The sequence below is a fragment of the Gallinula chloropus genome (genome assembly GCF_964237585.1).
Source record: "Gallinula chloropus genome assembly, chromosome: 8".
NCBI lineage: Eukaryota > Metazoa > Chordata > Aves > Gruiformes > Rallidae > Gallinula > Gallinula chloropus.
Genome location: NC_140093.1, coordinates 3,833,938 through 3,856,180, shown reverse-complemented (window position 1 = coordinate 3,856,180; position 22,243 = coordinate 3,833,938). Strand labels below are relative to the sequence as shown.

The 22,243-nt window shown below is 58.5% G+C and overlaps 2 protein-coding genes across 2 annotated transcripts; both read left to right on the top strand.

Moving 5' to 3' along the window:
- Window positions 1-5,587: 5,587 nt before the first annotated feature.
- PTTG1IP (PTTG1 interacting protein) lies at window positions 5,588-14,369 on the top strand (the record flags this gene model as incomplete). The annotated part of the gene is made up of 7 exons (XM_084267147.1): window positions 5,588-5,681; window positions 7,739-7,791; window positions 8,503-8,611; window positions 11,489-11,591; window positions 11,707-11,772; window positions 12,179-12,225; window positions 13,597-14,369. 7 exons carry the CDS (start codon window positions 5,588-5,590, stop codon window positions 13,638-13,640), a joined length of 516 nt encoding a protein of 171 aa, XP_084123273.1. The 3' UTR covers window positions 13,641-14,369.
- Window positions 14,370-16,801: 2,432 nt separating this feature from the next.
- Window positions 16,802-21,582, top strand: LOC311194190 (small ubiquitin-related modifier 3). The gene is made up of 4 exons (XM_084267216.1): window positions 16,802-16,898; window positions 17,228-17,356; window positions 19,562-19,633; window positions 20,860-21,582. The coding sequence occupies exons 1-4, from the start codon at window positions 16,878-16,880 to the stop codon at window positions 20,941-20,943; spliced, it is 306 nt and encodes a 101-aa protein (XP_084123342.1). The 5' UTR covers window positions 16,802-16,877; the 3' UTR covers window positions 20,944-21,582.
- Window positions 21,583-22,243: the final 661 nt, after the last annotated feature.

Below are 22,243 nucleotides of genomic sequence, written 5' to 3'. Positions count from 1 at the left end.
CATGTTTACAAACAGAGGTATAAACACAAGGAGACAGTGGGAGGGGGAACCTCACCCTTCCTCTCTCCCATCCTGGGCTGTTCCGGAGTGACGGAGGGGATGCAGGTGCAAAGCCCCCCAGCCTTCCTCCAGCTGTTGAGGAGGAAGAACCAAGGGAGGCAGCTCTTGCCTCCTCTCCCTCACACCTTGGCCAGGAAAGAGCCATATCTGCCCAAAAACCACTTCAGGGAACCAACAAATCGTGGCAGGGCACAGTGATGCAGAGGACAAGACAAGCAGGGGCCCCTGGAGAAAGGCTGGTGCCTCCACACAGCTCAGCAAGCAGCATCTTTGCGGGGTGGTTTCAGCAGAGCCAGTCATGCTGTCGGGCTACTGGGAGCGATGGGAGGCTGAGAACAACTCAGCCAGGAGATGGTCCTTTTGCTTCCAAAAAGCAATTTGGATTTTCTGGGCTGCCAGCCCCACTCGCACCTTTCTGAGACGTGGGTTGGATTACTCAGCCATAGAGCCTCTGGCAAATGCAGAAACGAAATCAGAGCCCAGCAGCAGGACGGAGCAGGGGGGGGTGGGTGGATTTCAGGGGTGCCGCACGCCGGCTGAGCCAGCCTTCAGCTTTGGGATGGAGCAGCTCTGGGTGCTGCAAGTTAAATACTTTATGAAAAGTAGGAAACCATAAAGAAACATAAGGGGGGGGAAAAAAAGCATTTAAAAAAGCAACACAGCCTAAATATCTGGGCTAGGGGAGCAGGCGTCAGAGGCGCTGCTCGCACGGAGCTCAGCCTGCCGGGAGGAAGCGTTGGAGAGAGCTCGGTGTGAACTCCTCCTCGGCAGCACAAACAGCATCGCTGCTGCTCGTGAGCTGCCACGTGTGCTTGAGGCAGCAGCAGGCTGAAACTTCCCTGAGGTTTGGGGAAGAAGACTCCCAGGAAGCCAGAAGTCATTGGCTGTGTCGTGTCAGGCACATAGATATGATATTGTTAATGAGCTCGGTGAGAAAAAAGAGGGGAGAGGAGAGGAGAGAAGCACGTTGGCTTGTGCGGTGTTTGGGAGAGCTCTCCAGCACCTCTGCCTTGCTGGCAGTCACTTTTACCTTGAGGGTTCACAGCTCCTAGGGCAGGAGTATAAACTGAGCAGATGCCCTTACACAACAGCAGCCCTGGAAAGCCCAGGGTGCCTGAGATGTATCGAATAACCAGAAGTTATCCAAAAGAAGAAAAAAAAAACACCCAATCTAATGTTGTATATTTTTATAAAAAGGCAGGAAAGCAGCCCAAAGTACCATCCCTTCGCAGCAGAGGAGAAAAATCTGGCTTTGTAAAACTCCTGTTCCTAAACAACAGCGTTGGGGAGGTCGGTGACATGGGGGAGGTACGGCTAATAATAACAAATACGGCCGGAGTTATACCTTACATAGATAAAACTGCTGCTGGAACCAGCTTTCTGAGAGCCCAGCGAGAAGCTTTTGTTTAATTTATGGGGCTCAGGCTATATTTAGCTGGCAGATCCTTGGGGTTTTATCTGGGATCGCTGCTCCGAGCCGGCAGCTGGAACATGTTCATCGTTTGCTCTGGGTTTGGGGCTTGGAGGGGTTTTTTTTTTTGTTTCCCAAAGGGAGAAAAAGGGAAAGCAGATGCTGGGGCTGAGCCTGACACCCTCCTGGGGCAGGGAGGGGAAACGGGCCTGGGATGGCTCCCTGCCTCCTGGCAGACTTTCTGGGGAGGGGTTCACAGGATGAGCACTGATCCCCCAGCCCAGACAGCTGCTGGGCCCCTGTGTTCATCCCTCTGCACTCAGCTGGTGTGAGCACTCACACAAACACACACACACACACAAACACAGACACACACACTTCACTGCACAGTTGTGTCCCCGTGGCCGTGACGGTGATTTAAACAACCCCAGGCAGCCCGGCGAGGCGAGAGCATCCCCTTCCTTGAGGCAAGTGTGAAGCTCTGCTCCAGGCCTGGGAACGTGCCTGCGCTCGGCGGGGGCTTTATTTGTTAGGAAAAGCCCTTTGGTGTCTGCCTGGAGTGTGGATGTGAGCAGAGCCATCTGCTCAGGGACGGGTGGTGTTTATGCCTCCGCGCCAGCCCGGGCAGAGACAGGCTCCGTGGCCGCCTTGTCTCCAGCTCCTATCACAGCGCTCGGCCCCTGGTGATGAATGTGTCCGTCTCTGTTTAGGAAAACACCCTCTCTGCTGCGCTGGGATCTCCCATAGCAGCTCGGAAATCCTCTCCAGCATGGCAGGGTGATGGCAGGGACAGCCATGGGATGGGGACAGGGGTCTGCCGCTGCACGGAGGGTGTTTGGGGGGGTCCTGCTCCACCACCAACACGCAGGGCTGTGGGCAGCCACATCTCCCCATGTTCAAGTGAGGCAAGAAGGGAGGCAATTAAAAGCCAAATGAAGTTCCTCAGCCACATACACACTCCCAGGAAGGGCTGGCCCAGGCTGAGACGCCTTTGAGTCCGCACCAACGGGGACGTGGGGCTGGGACTAAGGGGAAAGTTTTGAAGAAGAACAAGAAAAACTGAAAGTTTTCAAGCTGACTTTTGTTTTTCCCCTTCTTTGTTTTTGTTTTTTTTTTTAATTCTTTTTCTCCCTACAGAGTAAATCTTTCTCATTTGGGCCCTGCTGACACAAAGGTTCTGCTCCGAAATGCTGGCAGTCACCCCTCTCCATCGCCAGTCGGTGTGGGGAGCTAATTTTATCCTCCACAGCCCCCCTCCATCTCCTGGAGATTGTCCTGTTGCAGCCAGGGAGTGCTAGAAAATAGCACATCGCCCACTCATCCAGCCTCCTTCAAGGGTAATATTTATATTATGCCAAAGAGAGGGTTTCCATGGCAGTGATGACTTTAGCACTGTCGCCTTGGAAACCACTTGAGGCCATCTCGAAGGGTTTGAAAATACCCTTCAGAGACAAATAAGGCGAGGGAGTGGAAAGGCCGGCAGGATTAGAGCGGTGTTTTGGTCTCCCCTGGCTTTGGAATCGGCTCTCGCTGGCCGGGTGCTTGTCAGAGCTTCACTCCAGGTCCCTGCCTGTGCTGTGGGATGCTCCGTAGCCCAAGTGTCACTTCCCAAACGAACCCATTGCAAGTGAAGGAGGCGCTTTGCAAACAGGAACAGCTCAGTGTACGCTTCCCTCCGCTGCCCAAGCCGGCCAGCAGCAGCTCTGGAGTCAGGCATTGCTCTGCAAAGGGTGTAAGAGCTGATGCCAGCACAGGAGGCGGCTTTGGGGAGACTTCTCCTGGCCCGCTGACGCCGGAGCAGTGCCAGTGCCTGCCCAGCCTCGAGCACCAGCTGCTTTTGGAGGAACAAACCCACAGTTCCCCTGTCTTTTCGGCAGCCCCCCAGGCCCCACTACATGCAAAGAGCCCCGTGTTTCCCCCGAGGAGCCGCCAAAACCCAAACTGCCTGCAGGACGTAGCTGCTGGCGTCACAGCCCCCGCCTGCCGCGGCAAAACCAAGAGGGGCCCGTTCGCTCCTCCACGTCACCTGTGTCCCACGGCTCTGCCCCCGCATCCCATGGATCGGCTGTTTCCTCACCCTGCCTGCAGGAGCTCTGCTACCAGCGACCGGCCCATCTGGCTCTCAAGGACACCAGGAAGGTGGCAAGGAGAGACAAGCTCTCTCAGCACCGATGGACCTCAGCTCCATGACGACGCTGGCGGTGGCAGGGGCAGCCTGGGTTGCTGCCTGCTCAAGCCATGGGATCCCTTTCTTCAGGTTTCCTTCTCCATTTTGCTGAAAAAGATTAGTTGCCTTCTTGATTTAGCTTAGGGCAATCCAAACCACGTTGTTCTGCCTTCTTCTTGAACTGAGTCCATGCTGGAGAGTCAGGTATTGCCCAAGCCAGAGCTCTGCCCTTGGCACCCATGCTCAGCTCTGCCATCCATCTCCAGCACTGCCGGCTGCCTTCCACCCATGGGCTCCTTCACACTGCCCCACGGCCAAAATGAGTCAGCTGCACCAACCCAGCCAGCTTTCCCATGGGGAAATGGCTGCGGGGTGCTTAGTCCCTCCACATGGTCCCAGGAGTGGGGGTAGCTCATGTGTCCCTGTGCCAGGCCACTTGCTCCTGCCTGCACCTCACAGGGGGCAAGGTGTGTTTCAGGGATGCAGCAGGGATGGACAGACAGACAGGGTCAGGGCATGATGTGCTCTGGAGATTGCCCCCCACCCCAGCTTCAAGGGACTGTGTCACTGCAGAGCAGGGGAACAGGGGCTGGTGAGGGCACAGCCCCCCACAAGGTTACAGCCCCCCACGAGGACACAGCACCCCACACTAGCCACAGGGACCTGGATAGTGGGCCAGGATGGGTACACGTGTTTCCTGTTCACAGTTGCTGCCAAGATGCCCATGTGCACGTAGCAATTCCCTTCCCCTGTTCCAGGGGGGTGGGTCAGGTCAGGTCCCCGCACAGCCCCGTGCAGCAGCATCATAACCCTTCCCCCAGGGACAGCCAGAAACCTGTCTGCATCGCTGGGCATGAATTCCTCTTTGCCTCCAGCACTGGGAAGCACACAGCTGTACTCTTGACCTACAGCATCTGAAAATCCCCAGTTATAAGGATCCAAACACTGACCATGTAGGCTTGAGACCGATGGGCTTCTTGCTTTGCACAGGAAGGAGGCCCCAGTGCCCAAGGTGACATGAGCAGCTGGCCCATGCCAACAGAGGTGAGAAGCTGGGATGCAGAATTACAAGGGTAAATATTTATTCATATGCACAAGGGGTTCCAGCCAAATCAGGGCACGTGAGTGTGGTTTTACACAGAGTTCTTGTGCTGGTCAAGCACAGGAGGACTTGCCTCCTCACCCCCAGGCACACCACCGAGTGCTAACCATAGTAAAGCTCTGCAAAGCCCCTCTATTTCTGCAGTGTTCTCACTGCTTGTCTGTGGATCCAGGCGTCCCTAGAGCCAGCCTTGCTCCACTTACCGACCTGCAGCACTAGATGATGCTGGGAGGGTTTCAGAGACGTGTCAGAGGGGCTGGGATGCTGGTGTCACCTCGGCTGCCCTGGGGTACCCCTTATCCTTCACGGACCACTCCCAGCTACCACGCAGTCCTCCTTCCCGGGCCCGGGCTGTCCTCTCGTTTGCTTTACTCCAAGGTGAACAAGACCCAACTCCCCAGTAAGCCCCCGCTGACTGCCAGTAACGACACCAACACCACCAATGGTCGATATAGGGGGGAGGAAGGGGATCCGGGAACCCTTTGGGGGCCGCTGGGCGCAGGGGCAGGGCTGGGCTGCCCCTTGCGGGCTGACACCCCCAAACCCGGAGGGTTTTGCTGGGGCGGGGGGGGGGGCCGGTGCCCCGCAGCCTTCCGTCGCCCCGCTCCTCCTCCCGCGGGGGTCTGGCCCCCTCCTGCGGCCGGGCCCGGGGCTGCGCAGGGCGGAGGGAGCGGGACAGGGTGGGCGGCTTCTCCCCCCGACGGGCTCCGGCCGCACCGTCCCGCCTCTGCCCCCGCGTTCCTCCTTCCCCCTCCCGCCGCCGCTCGCTCGCCGCCGGGGCCGCCCCCGTCCCACCCCCTCGCTCGGCCCTACTTAGGCGGCGGCGGGCACTCGGCCCGGCTCTGCCATGGCCCCGGTGCTCCGGTTCTGCGCCGCCCTGGCCCTGCTGCTGCTGCTGCTGCCGCCGCCGCCCGCCGCCGCCGCGCAGGACGTGGCGGGAGGTAAGCGCGGTGCTGGCGGGGGCCGGGCCGGCGCGGGGGCTCTGAGCCCCGCGGTCGGTGGCCCCGCTGGGTCCTTCCTCCTCCGGCACAAGGGATGGGGCGCGGAGCGGTCCTCGCAGAGCACCCAGCGCTCCAGGCTGTGCCGGGGCTTTGCACCCCGCTCCTGCGGGCCGGGGTGGGGGCTGGCCGGGGCTTGGTGCCTGGTGGGGCTGGGGGCGGGCGGTGGGAGCCGGGAGGGCAGGTCCCGCCCTCACTGGGAGCTCTGCAGGGTGTCCAGGTCCGGCGCGGCACCCGCTCCGAGGTCTGCGGGGGGTGCTGGAGGAGGGGGTTTGCTCGGCCCTTTCCCAGCTGCTGCCGGCAAGCGTGCGGTAGCGGTGCGGGGAGCTCGGCCGGGTCCCGGGCAGGGCACTCGCTGGGCAGCCGCCCCCGACGGCCGCGGGTACCCGCACAGCCAGCGCTGCCCCTGTGCCCGGACGGCCGCGGGTACCCGCACAGCCAGCGCTGCCCCTGTGCCCCGACGGCCGCGGTGCCGCTTCACGCGTGATCCCAAGCTGGTGCCCTGAGATCAGGCAGAGGGACAAAGTCCTGATCCCAAGGGCTGCAGGGCCCTGGAGACGGGGCTGAACCCCAGCTGTGGGGCGGGAGGGGGCACCCCAGGAGAGCAGAGCATCGTTAGGAATCCCGGGTACAACCGCAGGCTCTCCTTTTGCCCACCATGGTGGCCTCCTGCGATGCAAGAGGGCTGGTTCATGGCTCAAAGCTGACGGCCTCCGGGGCAGCACAGGCGCTGTGGTGCTTTTTCCGGCCGCAGCTGGAGAAATGGGGAAGACGCAGCTTCCCAGAGTGTTTAAAAGTCTTGAATCTCGGGCTCGGGCTGGTGTGTAAACAGCCTTATCTGAGCGCGGCTCATAAATCCCGGGGTTGTTTGGAGGGCTGCACAGAGCATGTGACTGCTGACAGTGGGTCACAGCTGAGGGCTCCTGCCAGCTGGAGAGAGAACAGGGCTTTTGCTGCTCGGGAGTGTGGAAAACAAGCCCCTCTGGGACTGCTTCTGTGCCTCGTTAAGGTGCTGCAGAACAGTGATCATCCTTCCACCAGTTAGTGAGCACTCAGGAGGATTGGTTTGGGTTGGGTTTGATAGGTTTTTAAGAAAATCACAGTGAAACAGGCTGAAGGTTTGATGTTTTAAATGGCTGATCCTTAAGGGCTGGCAAACCACTCTTCCTGAGGATCTGGGGATGCACAGCCATGAGACAGCCAGTGAGTATCCCATAGGAAGGCTTTCCCAAAAAACTGGCGCTGCTGGCACGCCTGGGAAGGTGGCTGGATTGGGCCACCTTGTCCTGTGTTCAGACCTCATCCATTCCCCCTGCCCTGCTGACCTTCATCCCTTGGGGATGTCATCATCCTCCGGTGCCAACAGCTGACCCTACCCATATACCAGGGGTCTTCCTCTGCCAAATGGGGTGGAAACAGGTTCTGGACGTGGGCACAGGTTCTGGCTGCAGTGTCGCTCCCATTCCCTGGAGCATTTCCTGCTCAGGGAAGGTTTGGATGCATTGGTGCTGGCGGGGTATGGTCCTCACACGCAGCAGGGCAGGGGGACTATAGCTGCATATCCCCCCTTGTGTTCCTCTGCTGCTGTTTTCCTGGTACTAACTTCCTTGTTTGGGCCTTGTTTGCATGAGCTGCTCCATCGGGTGATACAGGACGGCACACCCTGCCCAAGGCTTGTCCTCGTGGGGTCCCTCTGGAGCATCCTCCAGCTGCTGGCCAGATGTTCAGACTTCAGGAGAAACAAGATATAGGGAAAGGAACTTTCAGCTCAGGGCTTTGGGACAGGGTGTGCAAGGCAGGTGCAATGGGGCCTCCTGCCATGACACTGAAGCTGGCAGCTCCTGCAGCAGCATTGTGCTCTGTTGGTGCTGGTGGGATGGGAGCGAGCACCTCCTGGAGTGGGCAGGAGCAGGTGCTGAGCATCCCAGAGTTTTAAACCACTGAGAAGCTGTTCAGAGTGCTGAGGTGTCTGTTTTTGGGTTTTTTCTCCCCTCCTGTAGATTGTCACCAGTACACAAACAGGAGCTGTGAGGAGTGTCTGAAAAATGTCACGGTAAGTAGCAGCAGTAGAACTCCCAACCCCTCGTGATGCTGGGCTTTGTGGGGCTGTCACGGAGCAGCTTCCCTCCTGGAAGGTGGGGGCTGCTCCCCTGCCCTTGTCCTGCTGCAGATGCCACTTGTCTGTGTCAGGGTGATGGAGCTGAGTGGGTTGGACTGGCTGGTCAAGCTGCCCCTCCACTGGTCTGCGGGTGTGTGACACTGGGTGGATGCAGGATGCTGCCTTATCTCGGGTATCAGCAAACTTGAGTCAGATCTCACAGCTGATTTAGCCAGAACCAGTTTGACCAAAACCAACCCAGACAAGATGTTGGGGGTTGGGGCCACCAGGAGAGGAGGGTGCAAAGCTGCTGCAGCTCATCTGACTGGGAGAGGCTGGTGAGGGTGTGCACAGCCCCTTCTCTGCTCATCAGCAAACTGAGTGGCTGTCTCAAAACCTTTCTTGTCCCAAAACCAGTGCAGGGAATAAACCTGAAGGATTTGGTGATTAGAACCATTGTGTGAGTCAGGAGAAGGGTCCTCAGCATCTTGAGTTGCTCCAGAAACCGTCTGAGCCGGGTGCTGTGGCTGAGCCTGGTGCCACCTGGCTGTTACCCCTGAGCATCCCGTGGCTGTGGGGTGGTACCTGGCCCCTGGGAGCACGCAGCAGTGTGGCTCACTGGCAGTATGGCCATGCCCCAGTAACGCTGTGCTGCCTGGTTCCCAGTGCCTGTGGTGTGCCAGCAGCGGGAGGTGCGTGGAGTACCCCGTCCGAAGAATCCTGCCCCCGTCTGACCTCTGTGAGCTCCGCTCGGCGCGCTGGGGAGTCTGCTGGGGTAAGTGCATCACACTGGTGGCACTGGGAGGTTTCCCCTACCCCCCTTGTCTCGCTGCTGGTGCAGCAATGACAGGCTGAAGTCAATCAGGGCTCTGCAAGCTTCCTGAAGTGTGGGAGAGGAAGCAGAGTGTGAGCAGTGCCTGCCTTCTGGTGAGAAGGACCTGTGAGGCTTTAGCTGCTCTAAAGATACTCTTGATGCTTTGGTGTGCTGGAGGCTCCAGCTTGTGGCTAGCACCTGGGAGTAGGGGTCAGAGGCCCTTTTCCTGTACTCAGAGCCCACACACTAGCCTCTGACTCCTCGGTGGTGCTCTCCTCTGCACCCCATGCACTGTTGCTCAGGGCTGCTGACCCAGGGGGCTCTGGAGCCAGAAGTGAGGTGACTTCTCTGGAGGCTCAGTCCTGCTTGCCGCTCACCCAGCTGGGAAAACACCTTCTTCCAAAACCAGCCCTGCACAAGCTGTGCAGCCAGGTCACCTTGGGAGCTTTTTCCAGCTGACCACTGCCTGCTTCTCCCTCTCTGTGCTCTGTTTCCTGGAGAAATTAGTGTCTTGTTTAGACCAGGCTTGGTGCGTGCTGAGGTTGGAAGCAAGCTGGGGCTTGATTTCTCTCCCCATCCCCTTCATAGGGAACCTGGAGCTGCACCACTGTCACCTGACATCATCTGTGCTTGAGGCTGAGCTTTCTTCCTGCCCACAAGAGAGCTAAACCCACTGGTGAACCTTGAGGAGGAAGAATCTCCTCTTTGTGAGCACTGCAGTGTGCTTTTGGGAAACCTTGAAATACTTGTTTGTCTCTGAGGAGCAGCACAAAAGGTTGCCTTATGGAAGAATGCATTCTTTAGTTTGCAAAACTGGCTTTGGAGGAGATTAGTCCTGTGGGGGATTAGCTCTTAAATGAGTCTCTGTTTTTGGTGAGTGCGTGACTTAAGCCTTTATCTTCAGGCAGATGAGTGCCTGGTACTCTGCCAGGGACAGGAGTTGGGGCTCTGAACCCCAGGGTTGCCCCTAAAGATGAGGTTTCACATGCACCAGGTGGGTGCTGGTGGAGAAACTCTTGAGCCAAAGAGCCCCCCTGGCTCGTGGCAGTGCCCTGCATGACTCGTGTTGCTGTGCAGCCAGTGAAAGCTTTGTGTAGCTCTGAGGCAAGACAGCACTGTGCACACTTGGGTCACACATGTCATCTCACTCAAAGCCTTTCTGGGAACCTGCAGACCTCCCTGCTGCTGGGAGGCTGCTGGATGGAGCCATGATCCTTGCAAGGGAGACTGGAGAGGGCTGAAGTATGACAGCACAGTTGGCAGCAGTGAAACTCCACTGGGAGCAGGAGCTGGACGTGCTGCCCGCAGGAGCCAGTCTCAGGAGCTGGAGGCTTTGAAAGCAACCTGAGTGGGGGAGTTGGCTCAGCCTGGAGCAGCCTGATGGGCTCCAACCCCCAGGGCCCTGCAGTGAGGGGACAGCTGGCATCTTCTGGAACGCACCTTGTGTGGTGTGGGGGTTTCTGTGGGGCTGTGTGGAGAAGGGATCAGCAGCACTCTGGGGATGCTCATGCGCGTTGGGCCCTGTGTCAGTCGGCTGCTGGGTGGGAAGTGGCTCCTACAGGAGCAGGGCCAGGTCTCTGACCAGTCTGAATCACACCAGAAGAAACCTGCCTGTGCTGCAAAGGATTTCAGGTGACGTCCAGCTAGGTCGGCTTTGGCTGGTGTCTCTGCTGGCCCCGAGGAGGATGACTGCCACCCTGGGGCCGGGGCTCGAGGCTGCTGCTTCCCACCACCTCCCAGTGGGTTTTCCACTGCACACCGGCGAGCAGACCCCCTGAGCCCTGGGCAACGTGGCGGTGGGGTGCATGAAGCAGCCCTCTGCCTTCAGCCACCTCAGCAGCACTGCTGGCCCCAAGCTGAGGAGGCCTGATGGATCCAGGCTCTCCCCAGGGCTGCCAGCAGCCGTGTGTGCCTCAGGCCTGCTGCCGTCTCACCCCGGGGGACTCCTCAGGCTGGCTCCTTGGGGCAGTCAGTCCCCTGCCACTTGTGGCTGCTCTGTCAGAGGTTGCTCCTCAGCACTGGAGCTGGTTTATTATCCCCTGGGTGGGTTGCTGTTCCCCTGGCTTGGCCATTAAGACAGCTCTGGAGGAGGAGTTTGACCCAAGTGCGTTTGTTCCTGCCTTTCCTGGCAGCCAGTAACCCAGCACTATGTCAGCACTGCTGTGCTGAGCCAGCTAACACCCTGGTGCTGTGTAGATCTGTACCTATAGATGTATGCAGTGCTGATGCCTATAAAGCAGAATGTCCTACTTGGCAGGGACAGAAATGCATCTGGGTGCTGCTCAGGCCCTGGTTAATGTCTGGTGACGTGTCCTAACTCACCTCCCTAACACCTCTGCTTCTGAGGAAGGGACAAAGGACTGACAAAGGGCTCGCTCTGCTGAAAAGTGTCCTTGGAGAAGAGCCCAAAGGTTGATAAAGAGGAAACCTCCCAGCCCAGCAGATGCCAGAGCTGGGGAATGGCCAGAGAGGAATGAAGGCCACATAAAACTGGGGGAAAGGGAAAGGTGGCAGGGGGAGATCACAACCACACACCCCTCCTCAGAAAGGAATGTGCAGTTTACCCCCCACCCTGGCTAATATGAATATGAGAATATGCTAAGTTGAATATGCTTGACCAGGAGTAGATGATGTGTTAATTACCAACCAATTAGTGTAAATTTAGGCAGGTTCCTCTAATCTGCTAATGAGGTCAGTAGGTAATGATGCCAGTCTCACTTTCCATGTCACCAGTGCAGTGACTGGAGCCGCTGGGGACAGTGGCTGTGTGCCTGTCACTGCTGCAAGTCTTGGCAGCCACGTAGTTGTGTGCTAAATGTGTTTTGTCACACCCTCTAGTGAACTTTGAAGCCCTGATCATTGCGATGTCTGTGGTGGGAGGAACAGTCCTGATCACGCTGGGCATCTGCTGCTGCTGCTGTTGCAAGAAAAAGAGCCAAAAGCAAGTATTGGGTGGTGGGGGGTGTCCCCTATTTGCTGGGTGTAGCTCAGATGCAACCGTGTGCTGTTGCAGAACTGGGTGCTGAGTGTTGCTAACAGGCTCTTCTGTCTGCCAGGCCTGACAAGGATGATGAGAGAGCAGCCAGGGAGCGGGAGAAGAGGCGGGTGCGGCAGGAGGAGAGGTGAGGTTGCCCTGCTGCCCCTGCGCGGGAGCCAGGGGCACTGCCTCAGGCTGCAGCAGGATTTGGCTCCTGTCTGTACTGCCAGGTGTGATGCCAGGAGGCACGTGGGGCTTGGCACGGGTGTTCAGTGGCTGCTTCAACCCCATCTCAAATGTAACCCTCAGGAGCAACGTCTTTTGGGGATGCCACGTTGATGCAGCATCCTGATGGTGTTGTGTGTCTGACTCCAAGGGCTGCTGACACGTGTGGGCTCCCAGTGCCTTGGGGAGGTGGGCAGGGGCTGGATATGTGCTGAGCAAACCTGGCAGCCTGGAGCTCCCTAGGTTGGGAGGAAGCAAGGAGCTCCTCTTGCTTGGTCTTAAATGGCCAGGTACTGAGACATGGTCTTTCTGTTTGCTTCTTGCAGGAGAGCAGAGATGAAATCACGGCACGATGAAATCCGAAGGAAATATGGTACGGTGCTGCTGTGAGCACCTCAGGCTGAGCTGTGCATGGAGCAGCCTCAGTGACTGTTCCCTACGCTGGGTACAGCTGCAGAGGGGCTTACCCAGCAGGGAAAACACTGTCTGTGCTTCCCCCATCAATGGGAGCTGCTCTAGGTGCCCCTGGGATGCTGGGGTTGTGCTGTGTGCCCCCCGTGGGGCAGGGGAGCATTAAACCCTCCCTGCGCCCTGCATCCCCAGGACTCACCCTGTGGGAGAAGCTGCTGGGCCCTCTCCCCCCTGAGAGGGGAGAAGCAGAAGCTGGGAGCCAAAACATCAGCTGTGATGCTGCTGTGGTTGGGCAGTGAGGGTTTGGGGACCCAGCAGCCTGGGGTGGGGGTGAAGCAGGAGCCTGGGTGCCCACAGCTGCAGGAGCACAGCAGATCCGGTCCTCCCTCCGGTTCCCTGGGAGGTGGCTCAGCACCCTGTGATGCTGGCAGTGCACAGCCCCCCTCCTGGGGCTGGACTTGCCCTTGGGTGAGTCCCACCACCCCAGGGCAGGTGGGGATCTGCCTGAGTGGGACTGTGTGGGGGGAAGCAGGGAGCAGCCAGTTGCTTGGTGCCGATGGAGGGGTCCCTTGGTGTGGCTGCTGGGGGGTCTGTGGAGCAGGGAGCAGTCAGGCTCCTGCCTGCTGGTCCCTGGCTTTGGGAAGGGTCTGTAGGGAATGCTGGAGACCCTTCCTCTGTCTGCACTGGGTCCAGGTTGGGTGGGAGATCCAGGGGGGAATGGAGAGCAGGCAAAGCTGTGCCTGAAGGAGCTTGTAGTGGGGGAAGCCCTCCTTGTGGAGGTGGAAGAGCTGTGCTCCAGGACTGTCTTGCCATGCCAGGGCTCGGGTTTGCTGCAGCCCAACCACAGAGTTTGCAGCCACGTCCTTTCTGGCTGTTCCTCCTCAATGCTGTTGGGCTGGGGCTTGGAAAGCAGCTGCTAGTGGCAGGGGGGCTCATGGCTGGCCCAGAAGTTAGCCCCACACTCTGCTCTGCTTTCTTCCAGTCTGTGGATGTAGCAGCAGGGAACAGTTCTAATTTACTTTGGGTCTGGGCTCTGTGCTGTTGAGCCCAGGAGGAGTGTGCAGAAGGGCTGCTCTGCACCATTGGCCATGCTGGACTCTGTATGGACCGCCCTGGAGAGGGGTTTGCCATCAGCTCCAGCTTCCTAAAGGATCTCTCCTCTTGTGCAGAGGTGTGGAGTGCACATGTGACCCAGGCCAGAGCAGGTCTTCTGTCCCACAGCCCTTCTGGGAGGCTGGATGAAGCACAAAGTTGTCATGGATAACTTGGTTTCTTGCTGGCTGTGACCAGTGTGGCAGCTGCTGTCTGAACAAGTCTCTCTTTTCTCTTCTAGGCCTCTTCAAGGAAGAGAACCCCTATGCAAAATTTGATAATTAACCCCTTGGAACTCCCCATCCCAGCGAGCAGTGCCTCCCTGCAGAGCCACAGGGCTACATGCTTTCCCCACCATGAGGAGCCAACCTGGGGCCACTTCCCGCTTCCAGGTCCCACAGAAGATGCACTAAATCCTTGGAGTCCCTGCTGTCTCCAGGCTGGATCCTCTGTTTGCTCCAGAGCGTTGCAGTGACACAGTGACAATGCTGGAGGATGACATGTTTCTTCTCACTCACCCCTGGGGTGGTAAGGGGGGTCCAAAGCAATGCAAATAACATTTGCCCTGGCCAAGGGCAGAAGCAGCCTTACACATCTCTCTCACCCCTTCCTCACCAAAGCCCCTCACACGTGCACAGCCAGGAGCTTCTTTCTCTTTCTCTTTCTCTTTTTCCTCTCAGTATAGGCAGAAGCCCACCAGAGCTTCTTGACTTGTTGCTCAGCAGGAGGCCTTGGCTGTGGCTCCAGCTGCCTGTTCCTGTCCCAGCACACAAGCATTCCTTTCAGAAAGCACAAGCTGCTGGTTATCTCAGGCACCTCCAGGAGGAAGGTCCTATATGCACATTCTCACTGGCAACTGCCCTGGGGCAGTGCCCCATCTCCTACCTCTCTCTCTCTCTCTGTGCCTTTCTCACAAGGTGGTCTCCTGGGCTCCATGGCCGTGGCTGACAGCAGTGCTGTAGGGTTCAGATGCATTTACACCATTGATTGCATATTAAACTGATTTGATTACTACCCCAAGTCTGGGAGAGTTGAATTCTGCCAGGTACCTGTTGGCAGCGCTGAGAGGTGGAGCTGAGGATACTGATGCTTTGCAGTATCAGAGCACCCTGCATGCAAGCCATACACCTTCCTTGGTCGTTTGGTCTAAGAAGAGCCAACTATTGCCTTCTGCCAGGTAGGGTGACTTGTTCTGGGCCACAAACAGTAGCATTTCTGTGGGCTTGCCAGAAAGATTCCATCTGCATTGCTAGGCTGATGGCCTTGGGAAGCTAAACCAGCTGTGAGGGAGGTGCTGGGAGGAGAGCTGGAGCAGTAAGGTCAGGCTGCTGAGCTCTCCTGGGTGCTCTCCCTTGGTGTGGTCTGTTGGGCAGGGGCTGCATCTTGATGCTGCCAGCGAAGAGCTTTGGGAGGTGGGGAGAGCATCTCACCTGGCCACGAGTGGCTGGGAGGTGATGCTTTATTGGAGTCCCCAGGGCCCTGCCTTTGGTTTGGAGCTCATTGCACACGCTGCCTGTGCACAGGAGGAAGGAAGTGTGGAGCCCAGGGGAAGTGAAAATGCTGATCAAGATGGTGGGTTGGGCCTTGTGTTTTATGGGTACGCTGGCTGAGGGGGGGAGGGCTACTTCCCCTGCCAACCAAAGGTATGGGGGACCCCCTGGGAGCTTGGCTTAAGGAAAATGTACGTGGGCAGCTGGTGCTGGACTATGAAGTTGTGAGAGCTGCCTGTAGCCCTGCAATGGGCCCTCGGTCCCATCCTGCCCTGGGGACTGGGACCAGTGTAATCCCTTTGGGCTACCTCAGCCCTCCCCCTGGCTGTGCTCCCAGCACTAATGGGTGGTGCCTCCAAAACCAGCAGGCAGGGGGTACCCCTGCAACGGGTTCACCTTGGTGGGGCCCCACTTGTTACAGGCTCTGTCCTCCTGCTGCTGGGGTACCTGGGCTAGCATGTCACTGCCGGGATGGAGCATAACCATGCACTGAGGACAAGATGAGGACATGCTTGGCTGCCAAGCCACCACTCAAATCCTAGACTCCAGCAGCCCTAGACTGAGGGCCGTGCTCTGTAGCCTCTTGACCATGGGGTGCAAGTTGTGGGGCAGTGCTTCTACAAGGGAACTGTCATGCACCCATGAGATGATCGTTCCCCTGTACTTGGTGCAGGTGAAGCTGCAAGATCATCGTTGATGATCTCAGAGGACTTGTCTAATCTGAAAGGTCTGAGTGTTAAATGACTCTGTGATTCCATGATGTGTATCAGCAGGAGAAGAGCACACGAACAAGTGAGTCCTGCCGGCAGCACACAGCCCTTGTCACCTGCCAGCGGCTGAGGAGCCACCAAGTCCTGCCAGAGGAACCCTGTCCTTGGAGTCCCGCCTGAAACACACCCAGGTCCAGGACAGCAAGGACAGTGAGCAGCCATGGAGGGAACTGGAGGCACTGGGGGCTGCAGAGCCCAGGGATGCCTCCCCCATCTGCCTGGAGCCCCTCCAAGCCCCAGCGGCCGTGGCCCTGTGTGGGCATGGCTTCTGCTATGTCTGCGTGTGGCACTGGGCTGCTGTCACTGCCACCAGCCCCATGTGCTGGCAGCCTGTGATGGCCACCCACTGCCTGATGCCGGGGGACGGCCATGCCAGGCTGCCCACCGGCAGCACAGCCTCCATCCCTACGCGAGGCTGAGGGGGCGGCAGCAGTGAGACCCCACAGCTCCCCTCCCCTCCACAACAGGGCTCATCGAAGATCCCTCATGGCTGCAGAGGGCCCGGGAGGAAGAGCCGGGCTCAGGGGGCCACGTGTGCTGCCTGCCCCCACTCTGTGTCTGAGCAGGGCGGCTGGGGCCCTCTGGGCTCCTCTGGAATGAACCCTCTGGGTGCTGGGCTGATACGGGGTGTCCCTGCCCATGGCGGGGGGGGGGGGGGGACACGACACTGGGGGGTCTGAGGACCCTGCCCCCCCGCACCAGCCTGGGGGCTCCGCTCCTCCTCAGCAGCGCTGCTCTCCTGCCCCTTCACAGCTCCGGGGGCCGGGCCGGGCCGCACCGTGGAGCTGGAAGGCCTCCGGTGCTGCCCCCGGGGCCAGGCCAGGCCAGGCCGGGGAGGGGAGGCGAGGGGAGGGGAGGGGAGGCCCCGGGCGGCCCCTGGCGGCTCGGCGGGGATCCGGTTGCCCCCGGCCCCGCCCCGGCCTTGCCCCCGCCTTCCCCTTGTCCCCGCCCAGCCGCCGGCGGCGCTTCCGGCTCGCCGTGACGCACTTTCCAGAGCCGTCTCCTCCCGCCCGGCCGCCGCTGCGGGCCGCCTCTCACGTGACCCCGGGCGGGACGGGACGGCCAATGGGAGCCCGAGGCGGCCGGCGCAGCGGCCGGGCGGGAGGCGGGCTCGAGGCGCGCGCGCTCTCGCGGGCGGCAGGCGGCGGCGGCGGCGGCGGGAGCCCAGCCGGGAGCCGAGCGCGCGGGCCGCCCCCCCTCAGCGCGCGCGCGCGCGCCGTGCCCTCCCCCGCGCCCCCGCCCCCCGCCCCGTCCCCGCCGCCATGTCGGAGGAGAAGCCCAAGGTAAAAGTGCGGCGGGGGCCCGGGCTCGGCGCGGCGCGGTGGGGTCCGGGGAGGGGGGGATGAGGCGGCGAGGTCGGGAGGAGGGCAAAGGGGAGAGGCCGCTCCGCCGGGTCCCGGGGCAGGGCTGCCGGTGGGGCCCCGCCCCGGCGGCGTGCGGCGGCCAAGATGGCGGGTGGGCCGGGCCGGGCCGGGCTGAGGCGCGGCGGGACGGGGAGGGGGGAGGAGGAGGAGGAGGAGGAGGAAGGGGCGGGGGGGCCGGGGCAGCCCGCCCAGCCCCCGCCCGTGCCGGGCTCTGAACGCGCCGCTGCCCTCCCGGTTTTCCCCCTCAGGAAAGCGTGAAAACGGAAAACGATCACATCAACCTGAAAGTGGCGGGGCAGGACGGCTCCGTGGTGCAGTTCAAAATCAAGCGGCACACCCCGCTCAGCAAGCTGATGAAGGCCTACTGCGAGCGGCAGGTAGGAGCCCCGGACCCACCGCCTTCCCGGGCCAGGGGACAGACCCCAGCTCTGCCCCCTTCCTGGGGAATGCAGACAGACCCTGGCTCTGCCACCTTCCTGGTCCAGGGGACAGACCCCAGCTCTGCCTCCTTCCCGGGCCAGGGGACAGACCCCGGCCCCGCCACCTTCCCGGGCCAGGGGACAGGTCCCGGCTCTGCCACCTTCCCCAGGGGTTGTGGGCAGACCCTGGCTCTGCCTCATTCCCAGGGGATGCAGACAGACCCCGTCTCTGCCACCTTCCCGGGCCAGGGGACAGACCCTGGCTCTGCCACCTTCCTGGGGGATGCAGACAGACCCTGGCTCTGCCACCTTCCTGGTCCAGGGGACAGACCCCGGCTCTGCCACCTTCCTGGGGGATACAGACAGACTCCAGCTCTGCCACCTTCCTGGGGGATACAGACAGACCCCGGCTCTGCCACCTTCCCAGTCCAGGGGACAGACCCCGGCTCTGCCTCCTTCCCAGGGGAAACAGGAACCCTGCTGCCGCTTTTTTTCCCCAAACATTGAGCATAGTGGGGCGTGGGGGTTGAGTGTCAGCAGTCTCAGGATGCTGTCAGCTGGGAAATGTCGAGATACTTTTTCCTCTGGGGTTAATGAAAATTGCCCCTTCCTTGCTAGGTGCTCCTAAAAACGTCCCATGACGGCATTACTAGCATTTCTCCAGTTCAGATCCTGGCTCTGAGACCAACTCCCTCTCAAATTTTACTTTCCTAGTTCTCATCCATAAAAAGTTTTTATCAGCTTTATACAGTGTGCATTCTTTGTTGGAAAAAGGCCTGCCAAAAGATTGCTCCCGTGCCATGACTTTGTTTGCAGCCAGGTTTTTTTCCCCCTCCACTCTTCCTGTGCCACCCTCAGCTAAACTGGGGAGGGATTTATCCCCCCAGCCCAGTGCCTGAGCCTGTGGGGATGCAAACGGCTTTCAGAAGCCACTTTGGATCTTTGTTTGCTGGTGTTTCCCCTTGTGTATAACTTGTGGGATCCTTTTTTTGGTGTACTCAAAACTGTCCCGTGCCCGATGCAGCAAAGCACCTCTCAGGAAGGAGAACTGAACCTGTTGGGCCTTTAGAGATGTGTGGGGAGTTAATTGTGTTTGGCTCTGGCTGGGAGTGGGAATCACGTGGGGATTTCGAAGGAGAAGCAAAGACCTCGATCCCTGAGGCAGGGAATAAACGCCACCTGTCAAAACAGGACTTAGTCATTAATTCCACTCGGGTTTTAAGGGCAGCCTTAACTCATGTCAAACCCTGGCATGTTCCTGAAAAGAAGAATTTGCAAGGAGGAATGGAGCCCTGCAAGTTCTTTGTTCCTCTGTTAATGGTCGCCTTCAGCTCCTGGTGAAAAAAGGAACCACCAAGGTGGAGGCCTGGGAGCAGATGTGTAGCATGAGAGGAAACTGCTCTGTGGGTTGTTGGTGCTGATGGGTTTTCCTTGAAGTCAGCTTCACCCACCACTGCTCCCTGCCTGCATGGGAAGCAACTGCCACCCCTTCCTGACATGCCCCCTGAGGCTTTGTAGCCTGGTGTGTTGACTGATCTCTTCTGAAACGACCCTCGGAAATGAGCTTTTGGTGTTTGTGCCTTGCAGAACAGGAGCAGAGCCGGGTGTCAGCCCCACACCTGAGTCCCCTGGGGAGTCCTTGCTGTGACAGCAGTGGTGCCAGCCCCACACCTGCGTCCCCTGGGGAATCCTTGCTGTGACAGCAGTGGTGCCAGCCCCACACCTGCGTCCCCTGTGGAGTCCTTGCTGTGACAGTGGTGATGCCAGCCCCACACCTGAGTCCCCTAGGGAGTCCTTGCTGTGACAGCAGTGGTGCCAGCCCCACACCTGAGTCCCCTAGGGAGTCCTTGCTGTGACAGCAGTGGTGCCAGCCCCACACCTGAGTCCCCTAGGGAGTCCTTGCTGTGACAGCAGTGGTGCCAGCCCCACACCTGAGTCCCCTAGGGAGTCCTTGCTGTGACAGCGGTGCAGCGGGATGTCACCCTAACAGCTCCACTTCCTTGATTCACAGAGCGTGGTGGGGGCGCTCAGTTTCCTGCCTGATTAACTCTTTCCAGCCTTAATTTTATTAATACCTGTTCTTGGCAGTAAATCCCTGAACCTTTTGTTTGGATTTGGAAGCAAAACCCCTGGTTTCTCACGTTAATGACTTTAAATTTGCAGGGCTTGTCGATGAGGCAGATCAGATTCAGATTCGATGGGCAGCCGATCAATGAAACAGACACACCTGCACAGGTAGGAGGAGACACCTCTACCCCCAGTCGCTGCGTGCGGGTCAGAGGGGGTTGCAATCAGAGTGATAAAGTGGTTCTGAAGTCGTTGCTGTTAAGTTTTAACGCCTCCCAAATAGTTTCTCTAAGATGGGGATTTTAATTGTTATTTTTTTTTCCTCCTCTGTGAATGGTTTTGCTGCTGGGGGGGGAGGAGGAGAGGAATGTGGAGGAACCCGGGTGCTGAACGAGCTGGCACCGGGGGGCTGGTGTGGAAAGGACCCCTGGCAAGCACCAGCATTTTCAGCTCTGTCCTCCTCCTGCCTCAGCCCCTTGGGAGCTGGTGCTGAAGCTGTGATGTCAGCAGTGCTGGGGCTGGGGGGAATTTTCTCCCCAGCTGAGGAACAGAGCAGACACGTGGCTGGGCGATTGTCCCTCTCTACTCTGCCCTCGTGAGGCCCCAGCTGGAGTACTGTGTCCAGGTCTGGGGCCCCCAATACAAGAAGGATGTGGAACTGTTGAAGAGGGTTCAGAGGAGGGCCACAAGGATGATTAGAGGGCTGGAGCACCTGCCCTACAAAGAGAGGCGGAGGGAACTGGGCTTGTTCAGCCTGGAGAAGAGAAGGCTGCGGGGGGACCTCACTGCAGCCTTCCAGTACCTGAAGGGAGCTTATAGGCAGGAGGGGATTCGACTTTTTAAAAGAGCAGATAATGGCAGGACAAGGGGGAATGGACTAAAGCTAAAGGAGGGAAGGTTTAGATTAGATATTAGGGGGAAGTCTTTTACAGAAAGAGTGGTGAGGGGCTGGAACAGGCTGCCCAGAGAGGGGGTGGATGCCCCGTCCCTGGAGGTGTTCAAGGCCAGGTTGGATGGGGCCCTGGGCAGCCTTGTGTAGCTCCAGGCCTGGAGGTTGGTGTCCCTGCCTGTGGCAGGGGGGTTGGAGCTCTGTGATCCTTGGGGTCCCTTCCAACCCAGACCATTCTATGATTCTATGATTCTGTGGGCAACCTGTTGTAGAGGAATGAGTTTGCAGTGGGCGAGGAGCGTGCTGCTGACGCCTGTTTCGGTGTGTGCAGTGCTCCGGTTGGAGAGCCGACAGACCACCTGCTCCAGCGTGACAGACAGAGAGTGTTTCGGGCATTAATGAATTAAAATCAGTTGAGCACCCTGGTACCAGTTAGGAGTAGAGAGCTCAGTGCTTTTGTCGCTGTGAGGTGGTGTGTTTCAAGCCTTTCCCTTGTCTCTGACAGCTGGAGATGGAAGATGAAGACACTATCGATGTGTTCCAACAGCAGACGGGGGGGAGTGCGTTAAGGACACGCCGTCCTTTTTGAGAAGAGGAGTTGAAGGATCCTCACCACACCTCACTCTCATCTGCCCCTTGGATTTTGCTATTAAATAGTAAACAAATGAACATGCCAATCACAACGGGATTCTTCTAAACTTCAGAGGACGTTTACCAAAATCGCTTCGTGTCTTTGACGTACTGCGTGTGCAAGTCGAAACAGTACCTGCAGGGATTAATCTAGGTCTTTAAATTGGGCCCGTTTGATTTAAGTTCCGATTCCAAGCAACTCGTGTTGTCTCTGCTGCCCTCACCTTTTTGTTTCCTCTCTTCTTTAAACCTGTGGCCTAAATACCCGTCCGTGTGTTAGGACATGGAGCTGGCGGCTCCTGTCAGTCTCGTCCCTCCGTTGAATCGTGTAAATAGTTGGGTATATTTTCACACCGATCCTGAGGGTGCAAGTTCCCTTGTGGGATACACCCGTGGGAAGGAAGAACAAAGAGGCTCAGCGGGCGTTGCAGGCAGGGGGGTCACGTCAGACACGCCAGCGCCTGCGACGGGAGGCTGGTACATGCAGACACAACGCTTAGTCTAGTCAGGAGTTTAAGATATTGCAGATTTACATGTGCTTTGTCATATTATGAGGAAAAAAAAAAAAAAAGTTGTCTGAAATATACTTTTTTAATGCAGAAAATGAGGTTTGTCCTGAGTTATTCCCAGAAACGGGGTTAGCGAAGCTGCCAGCCCAAAACCCAGTGCTGGAGCGGCAGCGGGTTGGTTGTGTTGTATGGGCTTGTAAAAGAAGACACTGCCAGCACCCAGGCAGCACCCATCGCCCTTCCCCTCCTGCTGCTGGGACGTGTCTCTGTGTCTCAGCAGGTACTGGTGATGAACAGGCTGGGGTTTCCTTGGCTTGGGCAGAGGATGCTGCAGTGATGGGTCTGAGCTGTTCCCGGGGGCTGTCCCGGGCATGCTGCGGGTGCTCCATGGGGACCAGTGCCAGCCTCTGAGACTGACCCAACCCATGGGTGTCTCCCAGCACCTGGTGTGCTGGATGTGGTGCTGGGAAGGCCCTTGATGTGGTCTCACTGTTCCTATGAGGAAAGGCTGAGTAAGTTGGGACTGTTCAGCCTTGAGAAGAGAAGACTAAGGGGGGACCTAATTAAAGTTTATAATTATCTGATGCAGGGGGAATCAGCCAGCCCCTTTTCAGTGCTCTGTGGGGACAGGACAAGGGGCAATGGCTGCAAGTTCGAACATGGGAAGTTCCGCAGCAACATGGGGAAAAACTTTTTCATAGTGAGGGTGAGGGAGCCCTGGGACAGGCTGCCCAGGGGGTGTGGAGTCTC

Bases quoted from the DNA above. Each gene is read 5' to 3' on its own strand.
- LOC311194190 (XM_084267216.1), top strand. From the start codon at position 16,878: ATGTCGGAGGAGAAGCCCAAG. The intron at 17,357-19,561 runs GTAGGAGCCCCG...TTAAATTTGCAG, and splicing joins AGGCCTACTGCGAGCGGCAG to GGCTTGTCGATGAGGCAGAT. The intron at 19,634-20,859 runs GTAGGAGGAGAC...TGTCTCTGACAG, and splicing joins AAACAGACACACCTGCACAG to CTGGAGATGGAAGATGAAGA.